The 13,699-nt window shown below is 53.7% G+C and overlaps 1 protein-coding gene and 1 pseudogene across 2 annotated transcripts; both read right to left on the reverse strand.

Moving 5' to 3' along the window:
- Nucleotides 1–596: 596 nt before the first annotated feature.
- THY1 (Thy-1 cell surface antigen) lies at nt 597–5,618 on the reverse strand. The gene is made up of 4 exons (XM_079930245.1): nt 5,555–5,618; nt 3,434–3,494; nt 2,601–2,936; nt 597–2,066 (listed from the first exon to the last, which is right to left on the reverse strand). Exons 2-4 carry the CDS (start codon nt 3,468–3,470, stop codon nt 1,954–1,956), a joined length of 486 nt encoding a protein of 161 aa, XP_079786371.1. The 5' UTR covers nt 3,471–3,494; nt 5,555–5,618; the 3' UTR covers nt 597–1,953.
- A 7,002-nt stretch (nt 5,619–12,620) lies between these two features.
- Nucleotides 12,621–13,093, reverse strand: LOC307190214 (large ribosomal subunit protein uL24-like; annotated as a pseudogene). The gene has a single exon. The product of its transcript is annotated as a large ribosomal subunit protein uL24-like (transcript).
- Between the last annotated feature and the right edge of the window lie 606 nt (nt 13,094–13,699).

Here is a 13,699-nt window from a genome sequence, read left to right on the forward strand (position 1 = left end):
CCACTACGGGGCTAACTGGCAAAGCTCAGGTATCAATGGGAGGTGTCGCAAGAGTGGGAGTCAGTGGCGTGAGTTTAGATCCTGGGCCTTTAAGCAAATGCTCAGAAAAACCATCCTACCCAGCGCTAAATACCAAATGAGTCAGCTTCTGGGTAGTCACTACTGTCCTCCCCCAGATTCCCTTCTGGGGGCTGCCTCACTCTGGCAGCAACTGAGACCCAGAACCACCCTGTGATGCTGTTCTAGTCCCTTCTACCAGGGGGCGCTTTCTACTCAGTGACTTTTAGGGGAGGGAGCTGGGGACGGGCCTCAGTGTTCTCTCCCCACCCCCAGTGCTTTATGTGGCCATGTTGGAGTTAAGAAGAGACGCTTGTCCTCACACCTTGATGATGAGGGCAGCTCCCGCGTACCGCCTCGCTTCCCGAGCCGCCCCTCTGTGCCCCTCTCTATAGCAGCTGTAAGCTGACGGGGCATTTCTGAGAACATCCAGACGCCAGAAGGCAGACTCCGTGCCTTCGTGCCCGTTAGCACGTTCTGGAACCGGCGCCATGCGGCTTGGCCCACACATGGGGCAGGTGAGTCCACAGAGAGGGAACATTTGTTTATTTGGGCAAACGTGCCGTGTTAGAGTGGTTCTGAGAAGCCGGGCATGCAGTGGTCCACCCCTGGGGGGGCAGGGGGGAGGAGAAGGGCTGCAGAAAGCAGGGATGGGGGAGAGGAGGAGGTGGCAGGTCGGGCCTCAAGGCTAAGGGAGGGGGGCGGGCCTGGGGAGAGAGGAGCAAAGCAGAGACAGACAGGAGGACAGATTCCAGAGGCTTGGCTTTATTGTACAGTATTCTTTTTCCTCAGTGAGATGCCATAGCTGGGGTGGCACTACACACGGTCACAGGACGGGGAAGAGCCGCCGGGTGCAGAGCTGGCTGCTGGGAAAAGCCACCCCTCGAGGCATGTTCACTTATGGGTATCACCCCACGGCCAGCCCTAGGCCCCCGAGAGGTCCCTGAGGAGGCAGGTCTCTGGGGCGGGGGCCTATCTGAAGGCTTGGGCGCTGCTGGGGGAAGACGGAAGAGCCTCCTGGGGAACACGTGGGCCGAACTCCGTGTGGCTCAGCCAGGGGCTCCACCTCATTCACTGCCTCCAGCTCTGAGTTCTGGAAGCTCCTAGGAGCTTGGGATAGCCTGGGAGGGGGCCTGTCCTCCTCTGCTACCTCCCAACTGCTGGCCGAGCCAGTGCGAGACGCTAGCTCCCATTTTTAGCTTCCTCACTGGGGGGAGGGATGATGGACCCTGCCTTCCACCTGCCTCACCAGCCCATCAGCGCTGCTTCCCGGGCAGAATCTGCATTGTCGCTGGACCAGACGCCGGGCCCGAGGCCCCTTGGGGACTTCTGCAGGGTAAGAAGGCGGCTTTTTTCTGTGACAGAAAGTGCTCGTGGAGACACTTGGTTCTCTCCTCACAGGATGGGCCACAAACGCTTGGCAGCGCCCTCACATCCGGGGTCTTCAGGCGCCATCCCTACTGCTGAGGGATGTGCTAGGGCCACACCCCTCCCCCTCCTCGCCCAGGTCTCTCCCAGGCCTCTAGTCCCGGTGGGCAAGGATGACCGGCCCCAGGGACTGATACCCCTCCCATCCCCTCACTCTCCATCAGGTCCCCAGCCCTGGCTTCCCTTTTCGCGAACTGCCAAAGAAAAGGTAGGATAAGTCCTAAATCAGACAGAAGCAGCTCTGGAACTAAGGATACAAATAGGCAGTGGCGTGCGGAGAGGGTAGGGGGTGGCAGTGGGGGATGGGAGATGATGGCATGCAGCAGTGGGATTCCTTAGGGGCGGTGGGGTCCCCACTTCTCCCCAAGGTGTGTGGGAGGTTGGGGGGAGGGGGGTCAACTGACTCCGAGAAGTAGGGTCTCTGGACTGGGCCTCGTGGCTTCCTGTATTCTCCATGGGCCCAGCCAGTCACAGGGAGATGAAATCCATGGCCTGCAGGAGGGGCAGCGAGAGCAGAAGCAGGAGCAGCCACGAGGTGCTCTGGATCAGCAGGCTCGTGCCTCCGCACTTGACCAGCGTATCTGTGGACAGAGGACGGGGCAGAGAGGCAGGGCGGGAATGCAGAGCGGCCGGGACTCGGGCAGGCCCAGGCCCAGGGCAAGGCTGCTTTCCCTTGGGGAGGGTGGCGCCGTGATGTCTTGGCTGGAACCAGGGCCAACCTGGTCTGACAGAACCAGCCACCTTTCCCATTGGCAGGTTCCTGGGCCCTTGAACAAATATCGTCACGAGGAAACTGTGGGCGAGGCAGCTGTGCCATCCTGCTTTCCAGGTGGGGAGAAGGAGGTCCGGGGAGGCCGAGTGATCTGCCCGCAGTCATGGGGGAAGCGTGTGCCACACCACTCTGCCCGTCTGACCGTCCCCTTAGACCTTCCCCCATTCACGCTGAAGGTAGCGATTCCGCCGGGCACAGGCAGCAGTGGGCGGAAGGGGAGAGAAGTTATGGGACCACTCCCTATTGTGGCCCAGCCAAGGGGACTGCCAGCTGTCCCAGCCAGCCCGTTCCTCCCCAGCCTGCCTCTCCCAGCTTCCTTGGTCCTGTTGGGGGTTTGCCTCACCTCTGAGCACAGAGACGTTCCTGTTGGAGACGATGGGAGTCTGACCAGAGAGGTGGAGTGCGCACGTGTAGGTCCCCTCATCCTTGGTGGTGAAGCCCGACAGGTAGAGGACCTTGAGATTGTACTTGCTGAAGAAGTTGGTTCGGGAGCGGTATGCGTGCTCAGGGACCCCAATGGTGCCAAAGAGCACGTGCTTCTTCGTCTCACGGGTCAGGCTGAACTCGTACTGAATGGGCAGGTTGGTGGTATTCTCATGGCGGCAGTCTAGACGAAGGCTCTGGTCCACCAGGCAGGCTGTCAGGCTGGTCACCTTCTGCCCACGGGCCACCTGTAAGACTGGCACCAGCAGTGCCCCCTCCAAGTTGGTGAGGACCTGTAGAGCAGGGGGCCTCCCATCCACGTTAACAGTAGAGAAAGGCCTGGCCAGGGAAGGGCACAGGGTCTGCTCTCTGAGCACCTCTCCCCGCCCAGAGGTCCCTGAGGGCCAGTCTACCTTCCCTACCGCAGGCCCCAGCCTACCTCCCTCTACTCTAGTCGTGGGTCCCACCAGTATGTTCCAGGGGCAGGAGACCTTGGGGGAAGTTGATGCAACATCCTGGTTCACACTTGGAGATTCCAACTCAGTATGGGGCAGGCTCAGTGAATTGAGTTTCCAAAAACCATCCCAGGCAGTCAGAAGATCAACTAGGTTGCTCAGCTGACTTAGGGATAAAAGGAGCCCTCTCTCTCCTTTAGTCACCTCTACTTTCTGAGGTCATGAGGAAGAAGCTAGCTTCTCTGAAAGGAAGGCAGCCAGGGTGCTTGGAATCCCAGCCCTGCCCCTTGCCCGGTACCTGTCAGCAAGAGAGTGATGCCAATGGTAGGGTTCATGGTGCCGAGAGCTCAGTCCTGGATCTGGGGGTGCAACAGGATGGGAATCAGCCAAGAGGTGGGGCAGGTGCGCCCGCACTTACTGCCAGGGCTGGGGGCCCCTGGGAGACATGCCATAATGGCCACAGTGGGCATCCAAGCCCCTCTCTACAGCCCTCTCCCCTCCCACCTCTCAGTGAATGTGACGCTGCCACTCAGCCCTTCCCCATCTGGGAAAGCAAGGGGGTTGGAGAACACACCCTTCCGTGGTGTGTATGCGTGCTGAACCCTTACTAGCTGGGTGGCTTTGAGTAAGTGACTTTAACTTGACCGTTTCCTCTTTCAGGAAGTCAGGGACTTCCTAATTTTTTAATCGTAAAATTTGTAGAACACCCAATTTATTATCTTCACCACTTTTAAGTGTACAGTCTCCAATCTCCAGAACCCTTTTCATCTTGCAAAATCAGAACTCTCTACCCATGAAACAAAACCTCCTCATTCAGGGCCTACCTATTTCTCGTTCAGAAGAAAATCCCCAGTGCCCAGACAGTTCCTGGCATACAACAGATGCCCGAAAGGTACTGAATGAACCTGGGCTTTAGATACCCACAGGGTTGTGATGGGGATTAAGAAAAATGACAGACATCTGGCACTGCTGGAGATTAAGTGATCCACGGCCTTAGTCCCCGGCCTCTTAGATGAGCGTGGTCGGGTATGTGTGGGGCCCCAGGTAGGACCGTACTTGGCACACCGCTAAGGGTGTTCCCGACTGTGTGTGGGGAAGGCGACAGTGCCATCCTATTGCATAGGTTCTCTGCATCAGAACCAAGATGTTTCCAATTGTCCAGCTCTCTGGGCAGGATTCCTGGGCCTGCAGCTTTCCAGTACAGATTCGGTAGCCTCCCTGCCTAGGCTCTCTGCCCTGTCTTTTTTTTTGCAGCCTAGGCTGAATCTATATCCCGGCGAGGCGACACAGAGCGGGTAGCCTTGCCCGTCTGCAGCAGTGCTCGCCAGGGAGAGGCCACAGCAGGGGCGTGTGCCTGCGAGTGCGCGGGGCCGTGCCCTGGTGTGTGCGCCCTGCTGAGCAGGGCGCGCCGCTATCCGCGTCTAGGGTCCCAGGCGCTCAGCCCAGTGGGGGGAGGGGGGAGGGAGGGGCGAGACTGGGGCTCCCGGGTGCCTGCGGCTGCAGTCGGTTCCCTCTCAGACCCCTGCCGAGAGGGACCCGGAGGTGCCGTTGGGGAAGAAAGGGGGGTCGACATCTGGTTTAGATTAGCATACGCTGAGTTACAGAGGGGGTGGCGAGCTTGGGATCTAGGAGAGGAAGCGGGGGAAGCAGCGGCTAGGACTAGAAAGGAAGAAATGGGGCTGGGACTCAAGGGGATGTAGAGCCAAAGGGAGGGGTAGACAGCTGGAGGGGAGGTGCAGTCTGCCTTTCCTCGGCCTTGCGTCCCCGCAGCTCAGAACCCGGAGAAGCTTTGCTCTCCCTCCTCTCCAGCCCGCGTTCGACTAACCCCACCCTTATTCCGTGTCCCTATTCCAATCCTTTCCTTTCCCAATTGAGGTCCTTCTTCCCCCTCTCTCATCCTTTTCCAGTTCTCGCCTCCCCCGTCTGCCAGCCTTCCTCCCAGTCCCCGCCCCAGCCCCCGCCCGCGGTACTGCGGTTTCCCGTTCCTTGGATGCCCCGCACCCAGCCCGCAGCGAGGTCGCAGGGCAGAGATATCCTTCAGTTTGCGGTCCTCTGCTCCCCCAGTTTCACCGCCCCCCACCCCTGGTCCCGCCTTCGCAGGCTGGCTTTGGGGACGTCTGGCTGGAGAGCAGAACGCAAGGCTTTCCTTGGCGCCCTTCCTCCCGGTTCTCCTCCAGCACCCCAGCCCCAGGCGAACGTTCCCCAGCGGGCGAAAGTTTCGCCGCGACCCCCGGCCTGCAGCAGTTGCGTCCGGCTCCTGCCCCTGCCTGGCAAGCAGCCCCCTCCTCAAGCACTGAGCGGCTCCTTCCCAGGGCGCCCTCCGACCGTTTTCCGAAGCCTCGGATCGGGAGGGCCTGCCTGGGCGCCAGGGGGCCTATTATCCCTGCGCCCCGGGTCCCGCCCTGCCTCTGGCTCCTACCTGGGCTCCGGTTCTCGGCCGCAGCAGCCTCCTCCAGACGCGCTGCCGCCTCCAGTTGCTACACCCTGCCCGGCGCCCGCAGTTTTCACCAGGGGTGGGAGAGGAGGAGCGGGGAGGGCCCGGGGGCTCGGCCAATCAGAGGCTGAGTGGGTAGCGGAAAAACGGTGGCAGAGGGAGGAGGAGGCGGTCCGATATTGGTGCGGGACTGTGGCCGTCCGCAGCCAAAGGGGGCCCTCACTGTGGCTGGCGGACCTGACCAGGGATGGAGGGGTTCAGGACCCTGGAGATCAGGGTGGGGCCGCTAGCCGCTTCCCAGAGCCCCGCCAAGGCTTTAATCCTTTCTTCTGACCTAGGCTTCACAAGCCTGTGGGAAAACCAAGGGGTAAGGGATGAATGATGGAGGCCAGCAACTGAGCCCCCTTAGGCAGCGCCCATGCCTCCTCGTTTCCTTTTCAGCTGGAGCCCATCTCCACAGGAGCCGCCAGTGAGAGGTTTTTGGTGTTGGAATAGTCCAGGTTTTCTCCAAAGGAAGATGGTAGGGTGTTTTTCCACATTGGAGCAGCCCTTCAGAAGCAAGGCAGCACCTGGTCTTTCCTGGTCCCCAGCCCTGCTCCGCCCCCTCACCCAGCCTAGAACACCCGGCCCTTCAGCGACTTTCTGCTCTTGGGCACCGTCTCCATCGGCTCCTGGGCTGGCGCTTCCTGGTGCAGACAGCTAGAAGGTTCTTCTCAATTTCATGTACCCCTCCTGCCCCCACTCCCACCCACGTCCTTGAGTACTGTCTGCTTGGTCTTCAGACAAGGGAAAGGGTGCCGCCCTCTATCAAGCGTTCTGCTGGGCACATTACATCCATGGCTACAATCTGCTGGGTTCATCTCAGCCCACTCTCCATCCCACTTCATGGTTAGTAAGTGGGAGAGCTGGCCGGTTGACTTGGGGTGTGGAGCCCCAAGTCCTCAGTGCTGAGCCACTCCACGGCTGCATCCCAGATCGGTGGGAGGGGGAAATTGTGGAACTGTGGGAAAGGGGAGGAGACAGGACCAACTAGAAATGGATACCACGCTTTTAATCCCCTGGGGCACCTGTCCTTGCCCCATTTATTTGACGTCATCAGAGGCCCTTGGATTTTTTTTTTTTTTTTAACAGCCAGTGCTAATGACTTGTCTCTCCCAGCCACGGGTGAGGTGAAGTTTTTGAACAAAGATCTATTTGATTGAGTTGCATCCTTGTGGCCTCTTTGTGAATTCTGGTGGGGACATCCTGTGGGCTGGCCCTGCCCCCCTGCCTACCCCTTCTCCTATTCTTTCACAGACATTGGGCCTGGCTCCCTCACTGCAGTTTCCATTAGTGTGATGGCACTGTTGGAAGCCATCCCTGGGCTTGCAAATGGGAGATTCATTTCCCTCTCCCTCCCTTGGAGGTTAGGTGGCCTCCCAACGCTTACAATGATGGAATTTTCTAACGGGAACAAGCCTCGCAGATGGTCAAGTCCAGGGGCCCTTGGCTCTGCTAAAAAACAGAAGCTCCTGGGGCACTTTATGAGAAATGCAGCTGCCCCTGCCCCCCTGGGATCTCCCTAGTCTAGTAGTAGAGCTGCCTGAGTCTGCACTTTTCACAAGCTCCCAGGCCTGGGACCATCCCTCTTCAAAGATCAGGTGACCTGGCTTCTCATTGTCTGGAGGGTAACTTTTAAGGCCCTGGATGTCCTGGCCCCTGGCAGCCGACCTCTACCACCACCTCATCTTTCCCTTCCATCTTCCTGCTGCATTCAATACGTGCTAGCCTCCTCCTTGGCACGCCACGCAGTGTCTTTCCTGCTTAACAGCTTTCTGGTTCTCAGTCCAGGATCTTTCCTATCAGAGCACAGTTGCTTTAGTTGCTTTAGCTTCAGCCTAACCACCCCCACCCCGCCACCGGAACACACACACACACACACACACACACACACACACACACACACACACACACAGAGGGGGCTGGAGGTGGTTACTCTTTTTGGCAAGACATGAGGATACCCAGAGGCCCCTTAACTACCGGAGATATCTGGGCTCTGTCTGGACAAGACCCTGCATGCTCTGTTTTCCACTCTATGGCCCAGTCTCTGAGTGTTGCTGGTTGGAAGGCCTAGCTGTGCTATTTTGATAAGTTTATGAGGACCTGGCCTATTTTCTGGGTCCCCAAGCACTTCACTTCAGGAAGGGGTGGGGAGTGTGGACTCTAGAGGGTGCGGCAATTGTGTGTCTGCTAAAGCAAGGTCTCCGGCTGGATGGAGTTAATGGCTCAAGTGAGACATTTAGGGGCTGGGATGGAACACAGGGTGGTGATGGGGAGGAGAGTTAAAACTCCCATTTGCTAATGGCACAGGATAGGAGTGCTGAAAGCAGGAAGGGTTTAGAGGAATCCACTCAAGGCAAGATTTACTGGCAGACTGTGGCTGCCCTGTTGGTCCCTTAGATCTTTCCTCTCCCATCATCTCCAGTTGCCTCATCTAGAGACACACGGAGTAAATACACCTCTAAAAATGCACATTCCGGGACTTACCTGGTGGCGCAGTGGTTAAGACTCTGCGCTCCCAGTGCAGGGGGCCCGGGTCCGATCCCTGGTCAGGGGACTAGATCCCACATGCATGCTGCAACTAAGAGTTCACATGCCAAAACTAAGGAGCCCACCTGCCACAACTAAGACCTGGCGCAACCAAATAAATAAATAAATATAAAAAACAACCCACAAAGTAATAAAAATGCACATTCCTTTAGGATGACCAAGGGACTACCAGCCATTCACTCTTTTTATTGCCCTATTTCATCAGATTGTCTTTTTAATCAGAGAGGTGGCAGAAGCCATCTCATCATTTTATAGCTGGAAAATGAGGCCCACAAAGGATAATGATTTGTCAAAGGTCAGACAAAGATTTTGGAGCACAGGCAAGACTAGCTAGATCCCAGATCCCCTGACTCCATGTACAGTGCTCTCCGCTGCTCCCAGGGTGGGTCTTCAGACTTCTGCTAGACTGGCTTCCCTGGTGCATGGTGAGATGAGAGAAACAAGGCCAATGTGGGGTGCTCTGAACATAGCTGTCAGGTTGCTGCTTTGTTCTGATCACCTCCTATTCACTCTGTTGACAAGGGAGGATTCCCAGATTCCCAGCCTAGGGTTTTGGAGATGGTTGAACACATGACCCCTGACACTGGACAGATGTGATTGACAGCAGTTTATTAGTCCCCTGTACTCACAGCCCGGAGGAAGACACCACATGCCAGGCACTGCCACTCAGGAGCTGCACTCAGGAACAGTGAAAAAGCGGGAGCTGTGAGGCAGGCTTTGTCGTACCCAAAGGGTGGAATGCTCATTTCCCGCAGGAGGATATGATTGGCTTGTTTGAATAATTCTGTGGGCTGGCGGGGAACGGAAGCCTGATTCTCAGGGATAAGCAGGGATTATACCTGGTCCCTGTGAAAAGGAGGGTTAATTGACCAGAAGAACTTATCAGCAGAAACTGATAATTGGGAAGGAGAATTTGTGGTTAGGCCACTTGAGACCTTCCCAGTTGGATCACATGTTAAGACAGCTTTTGAGCCCTAATTCTGGGCTAATTGAGGCCACACACCGGCCCTTCCTTGCAATGGTCTATTTTTTCATTCTAAGGTTATACCTTTCCATTTTTTTGAACTGATGGTGGTAGGTGGTGTGTTTTTAATGTCCCTTCTAGGCACAAAAAGTGGTAACTTTCTGTTGCTCCCCAAACTTCTTTGGAAATATGAGTAGTCTATGTGATTGAAAAATCTTGGAACCACTGCTTGACCCTCTGCTGCCTCTCCTAATCTCTAGTTGAGGTCAACTCCTTGAGTGAGGTCACTCCCCGAAGCAATGCATGTTTGGTTGGAGAGTATGACAAAAAAGAGAAGTTTCTCTTAGAATGCAGGGCAGAGGGCGAGAGGTCAAAGCACCAATGGAGATAACACTTTCAACATTTATTTAAGAAGGTTTATTCATGAATGTTTAACTAATCAAATAATTAAAAGACATTATTTTTTATTTTAAAACTTTATTTCTTTATTTACTTTTGGCTGCTTTGGGTCTTCGTTGCTGCGTGTGGGCTTTCTCTAGTTGTGGTGAGCGGGGGCTACTCTTCATTGCAGTGCGTGGGCTTCTCATTGCAGTGGCTTCTCTCGTTGTGGAGCACAGGCTCTAGGTGCGTGGGCTTCAGTAGTTGTGGCACGCAGGCTCAGTAGTTGTGGCGCACGGGCTTGGTTGCTCCGCAGCATGTGGGATCTTCCCGGACCAGGGCTCGAACCCATGTCCCCTGCATTGGCAGGCAGATTCTTAACCACTGTGCCATCAGGGAAGTCCTGAAAGACATTATTGTTAGGCACAATGTTCTAGACACAGGACTAGACCCTGGGAATACAAAGATCAATAGAGCACAGTCTGCCTTCGAAGGCTTGTCCAGTGGGGGAGATGAAAATGGTAAACAGATAGTTAGAAAACAATAGGGTAAGTGCAGAGGTAGAGATGTGTGTAAAGTATTGTGGCAGCTCAAAGAAGGGACAACTAATGACCCAGTCTGTCAAGAGAGGCCTTGTTGGAAGAGGGGAGGCATGGACTGAGTCTAAAGAAAAATGGGAGTTACCCAGGTAACAGTAGTGTTCCAGTGCTGCCCTCCAATGAATCATGTATCCTGATATCCATGCCCTCATGTGATCTCCATCTTCATTGACTCTGGACTTGGCCATGTGCCTTGCTTTGGCCAATGGGCTGTCAGCAAATGAGATGCAAGCAGAAGCTTGATAAGTGTTTGTAGTTGGGACTTGCCTTCTTGGAATTCAGTTGCCACATGAGAAAGTTTGAGCAACCACGTAGAGAACTGAGGTGCCTCAGTTTGTATCAACCACCACTTGGGATCAGCTAGCCCCCAGTTAACCTGCCACATGATCACAAACACATGTGTAATCCTAACTGATGCCCCCAAGAACAGAAATGAACCACCCCCAATAAGCCTACTAAGGTGGTTTTAAAACCTGGATAGAAATCCTTTGATCTTCCTTTCTCAAGAAGTGAAGACTGTGTCCCACCTGTGTCTTTATGGATTTGTGACTGCTCCCACCGACAGAATATGACAGAAGTGATGCTAAAAGGCTTTTGAATTCAGGTCTTAGAAAGGCCATATAGCTTTTACTTTGTTTTCTGGGACACTTGCTCTTGGCACCGCCATATGCAATGTCTGACGACCCTAAGGCTATGCTGTTGAAGCCCCCGTCCCGTGGAGAGGCATCATGGAAACACTCTAGGCCCATGTGAACCTAGCTTTCAAAGTCATTTCAGCCCAGGCCCCAGTCATGTAGATAAAGAAGCTTCCAGACAATCCAGCCCCAAGCTGTTTGAGTTGTCCGCCTAACTGTTCGAGTTTTCAAGCTGAGGCCCCAGATATTGCGGGACAGAGACAAGTCTGAATTCCTGACCCACAGAATCCGTGAACTTAATAAAAGGGTGGTTGTTTGAAGCTGTTGTTTTAGGTGATTTGTTACGTAGCAATAGGTACCTGATACATAAATTGGTACCTAGAAGTGTGGTACCTAAACATGCTTTAAAAACCTAAACCTGGGGCAGTGGCTTTGGAACTGGGTGGTGGGCAAAGGTCTGCATGATAAGCAGCAAGGAGGCTGTAGTGCAGGCTGGAGGGGCTGTGAATGAACTGGTGGGAGAGGCTGGGAAAGCAGTAAGGAAACTGCTTGGAGGCTGGACCAAGGGTGACTCGTGTTATATACGGTGGAGAAACAATTGGCAAAAACATTGCTTTTGGTAACAGAAAACGCACCTACTGAGTGTGGATTTAGCTAAAGGGATCTAGAGACAGAATGCTGAAAGTGTCATTTGGGTGCTTCTAGCTGGCATGATAAGGTATTATAAGAGAGATGAGCTAAATGAGGATCTGTCCAGTTTGCTGAGATGGAAAAGAAAACTGGTCTCATTTCCAGTCTCTCCAGCAGGCAATAGATTCTCAAAGTGAGAACTAGCCTAAAGGTAAAGATTAAATCAAGCATATGATTGTAGAAACTTCGTTCAGACCCCAGGAAGATTTAAGATGGTGCTTAGTAGACCTTCTCGGTTAAACAAAAGGGTTTCTGAGAAAATTAAGGCTGCCGTCCCATAGCAGAAATAGAGTCTTCTTGAAACTAATTATGCATGTGACTTTTGGTGCGCAAAGTGAACCCAATAATACTCACAGAAAACCCATAAAGTTTTAAAGAGTATTGTTGGCAAAGACTCTATCAGTTTGGACTCAAAGGGAATGACACAGTTAAAAATGAAAAGAGGCCTTGGGCCCCCCAACTATCTATGGACAGTAAGCTGGCCAATATTCACACAGGCCTTTTCTTATGGAAAAGGAAATCCTCTCAGAGGGCAGAACCAAGAGCCCAGAGAATATAACTAGAAGCCAAGGGGAACTGAGCTCTATTCAAGTCACATTCCCTGCCTCTGGAGTAGGGGTCCTGATAATAGTGCCTGGTTGGATTCCAGAATGGCTTTGGATTCCATGATCGCTACGTGCCTCCTGTTTCTCCCCCTTTTAAGGGGAGCATCTGTTGAGGTTATCCTGTACGTGATTTACCGTTGTATGCTGGGCACGTGGGGAGCAGATTTCTTGTCTTGTTAGCTCACAGCCTTCTGGATCGAAAGGAGCCACACCCGAGGCGTTGTACCCCAGGAGATTCAGCCACATCCAGACCTGCTGCATGTTATGAGATCAAGGACTTTGAGCCTGCTGTCGTGATTGGATACTACTTCGGGTGTTTTGGTAGGGGGTGTGTATTTCACATGTGGGAAGGCTGTTCATCATTAGGGGTAGAGGGCAGACTGTGGTAGATTGCTACCTTCATGGCTCCCCAGGGAGTCACACCTCTTCCATATTGATTCTGGACTCGGCTCTATGACATACGTTGGCCAATGGGATTTGAGCAAATGCGATCAGGCAGAAACTTCATAAATGCTTGTGTATTAGGGCTTGCTGCTTCTTGTTTTGTTTTCATTTTAACAGTTTTTAATGAAAGTTGTATGCAAGATTACTTTATTCCTGCATCTTCTCAATTGTTTCTTTCTTACATTTGCCCTTTTCCTTTCCTACTTGGTGAGATTTGGCTTTACATGCGAGGATCTTTCTGCGGTCTTTATCCAGCTTTAGTCTGGTGATAACCACCTTGCTGGAGTGAATGCCCACATGGACAGTCGTACCATTAGCCTTCTCCCACTGCACTCGTTCATTGCAGATGACATATTTCTTCCTGTAAACCTGGACTACTTTGCCAATTTGCTGCCCTTTGTAGTGCCCTCGTACAACCTGAACTTCATCGTCCTTTCGGATGGGCATGGATCGAACATTGTACTTCTGTCTCAGCTCTTTAGAAAGAGGGGAAGACATAATCTTCCTGCGCATGTGGGAAGGTGCACTGAAATTCCTTTTCCGGTTTTCCATCAGTCAGAAGCCACGAAGGGACTGAACTTCATTTTGGCCGCCGGCACTTCAGCGATGGCTGTAAAAGGGAAGAGGGCTTGCTTCTTAGAACCCAGCTGCCATGTGAGGAAGCCCAAGCTAGCCGCGTGGAGACAGCTCAACTGAGATGCTCCAGTTAACAGCCCCACCGAATTGCCAGGTATTGAGTGAGATGTTCTAGGATCGTCCAGCCCCCAGTCCACCTGTCAACTGACCACAAATGTATGGGTGAGCCCTGTAAGTCCGTATGGAGTACAGATGAGCCGTCCCAGCTGACCCCTGACCAAACTGCTGACTCACAGAATGGTTGCTGCCTTTAGTTACTAGTCCAAGTGGTTTGTTACACAGCAGTAGATAACAAATAAACCAGGTGAAGAGAAGGAAGGGCATTTAAGGTGAAGGAGAGGGCATGAACAAAGGCATAGAGACAAAGCAAAGCCAAGCGGATGTGGGGAAATACAGGTGGTTTGGGGTTGCCTGTGGCAATGAATGTTGAGAGGGATCGCTGGCGAAATGGGAAAGACCCAGTTGAGGAACATGGGTAATGTGAGGTCATCAGAGTTTTATCAGAAGGGTGCGGAATGGCCAGAGAGATGCCTTCTTTCAAAAGATTACTCTGGGGCGGTGTAGGGGATTAACAGAGGGCCACATGGAGC

The sequence above is a fragment of the Stenella coeruleoalba genome (genome assembly GCF_951394435.1).
Source record: "Stenella coeruleoalba genome assembly, chromosome: 8".
Taxonomy (NCBI): Eukaryota; Metazoa; Chordata; class Mammalia; order Artiodactyla; family Delphinidae; genus Stenella; species Stenella coeruleoalba.

Coding starts and splice junctions, on each gene's coding strand:
- THY1 (XM_079930245.1), bottom strand. CDS start 3,470: ATGAACCCTACCATTGGCATCACTCTCTTGCTGACAG. Junction 2,937..3,433: donor CATCACTCTCTTGCTGACAG/GTACCGGGCAAG, acceptor TGCTGGTGCCAG/TCTTACAGGTGGCCCGTGGG. Junction 2,067..2,600: donor GAACGTCTCTGTGCTCAGAG/GTGAGGCAAACC, acceptor CTCTGTCCACAG/ATACGCTGGTCAAGTGCGGA.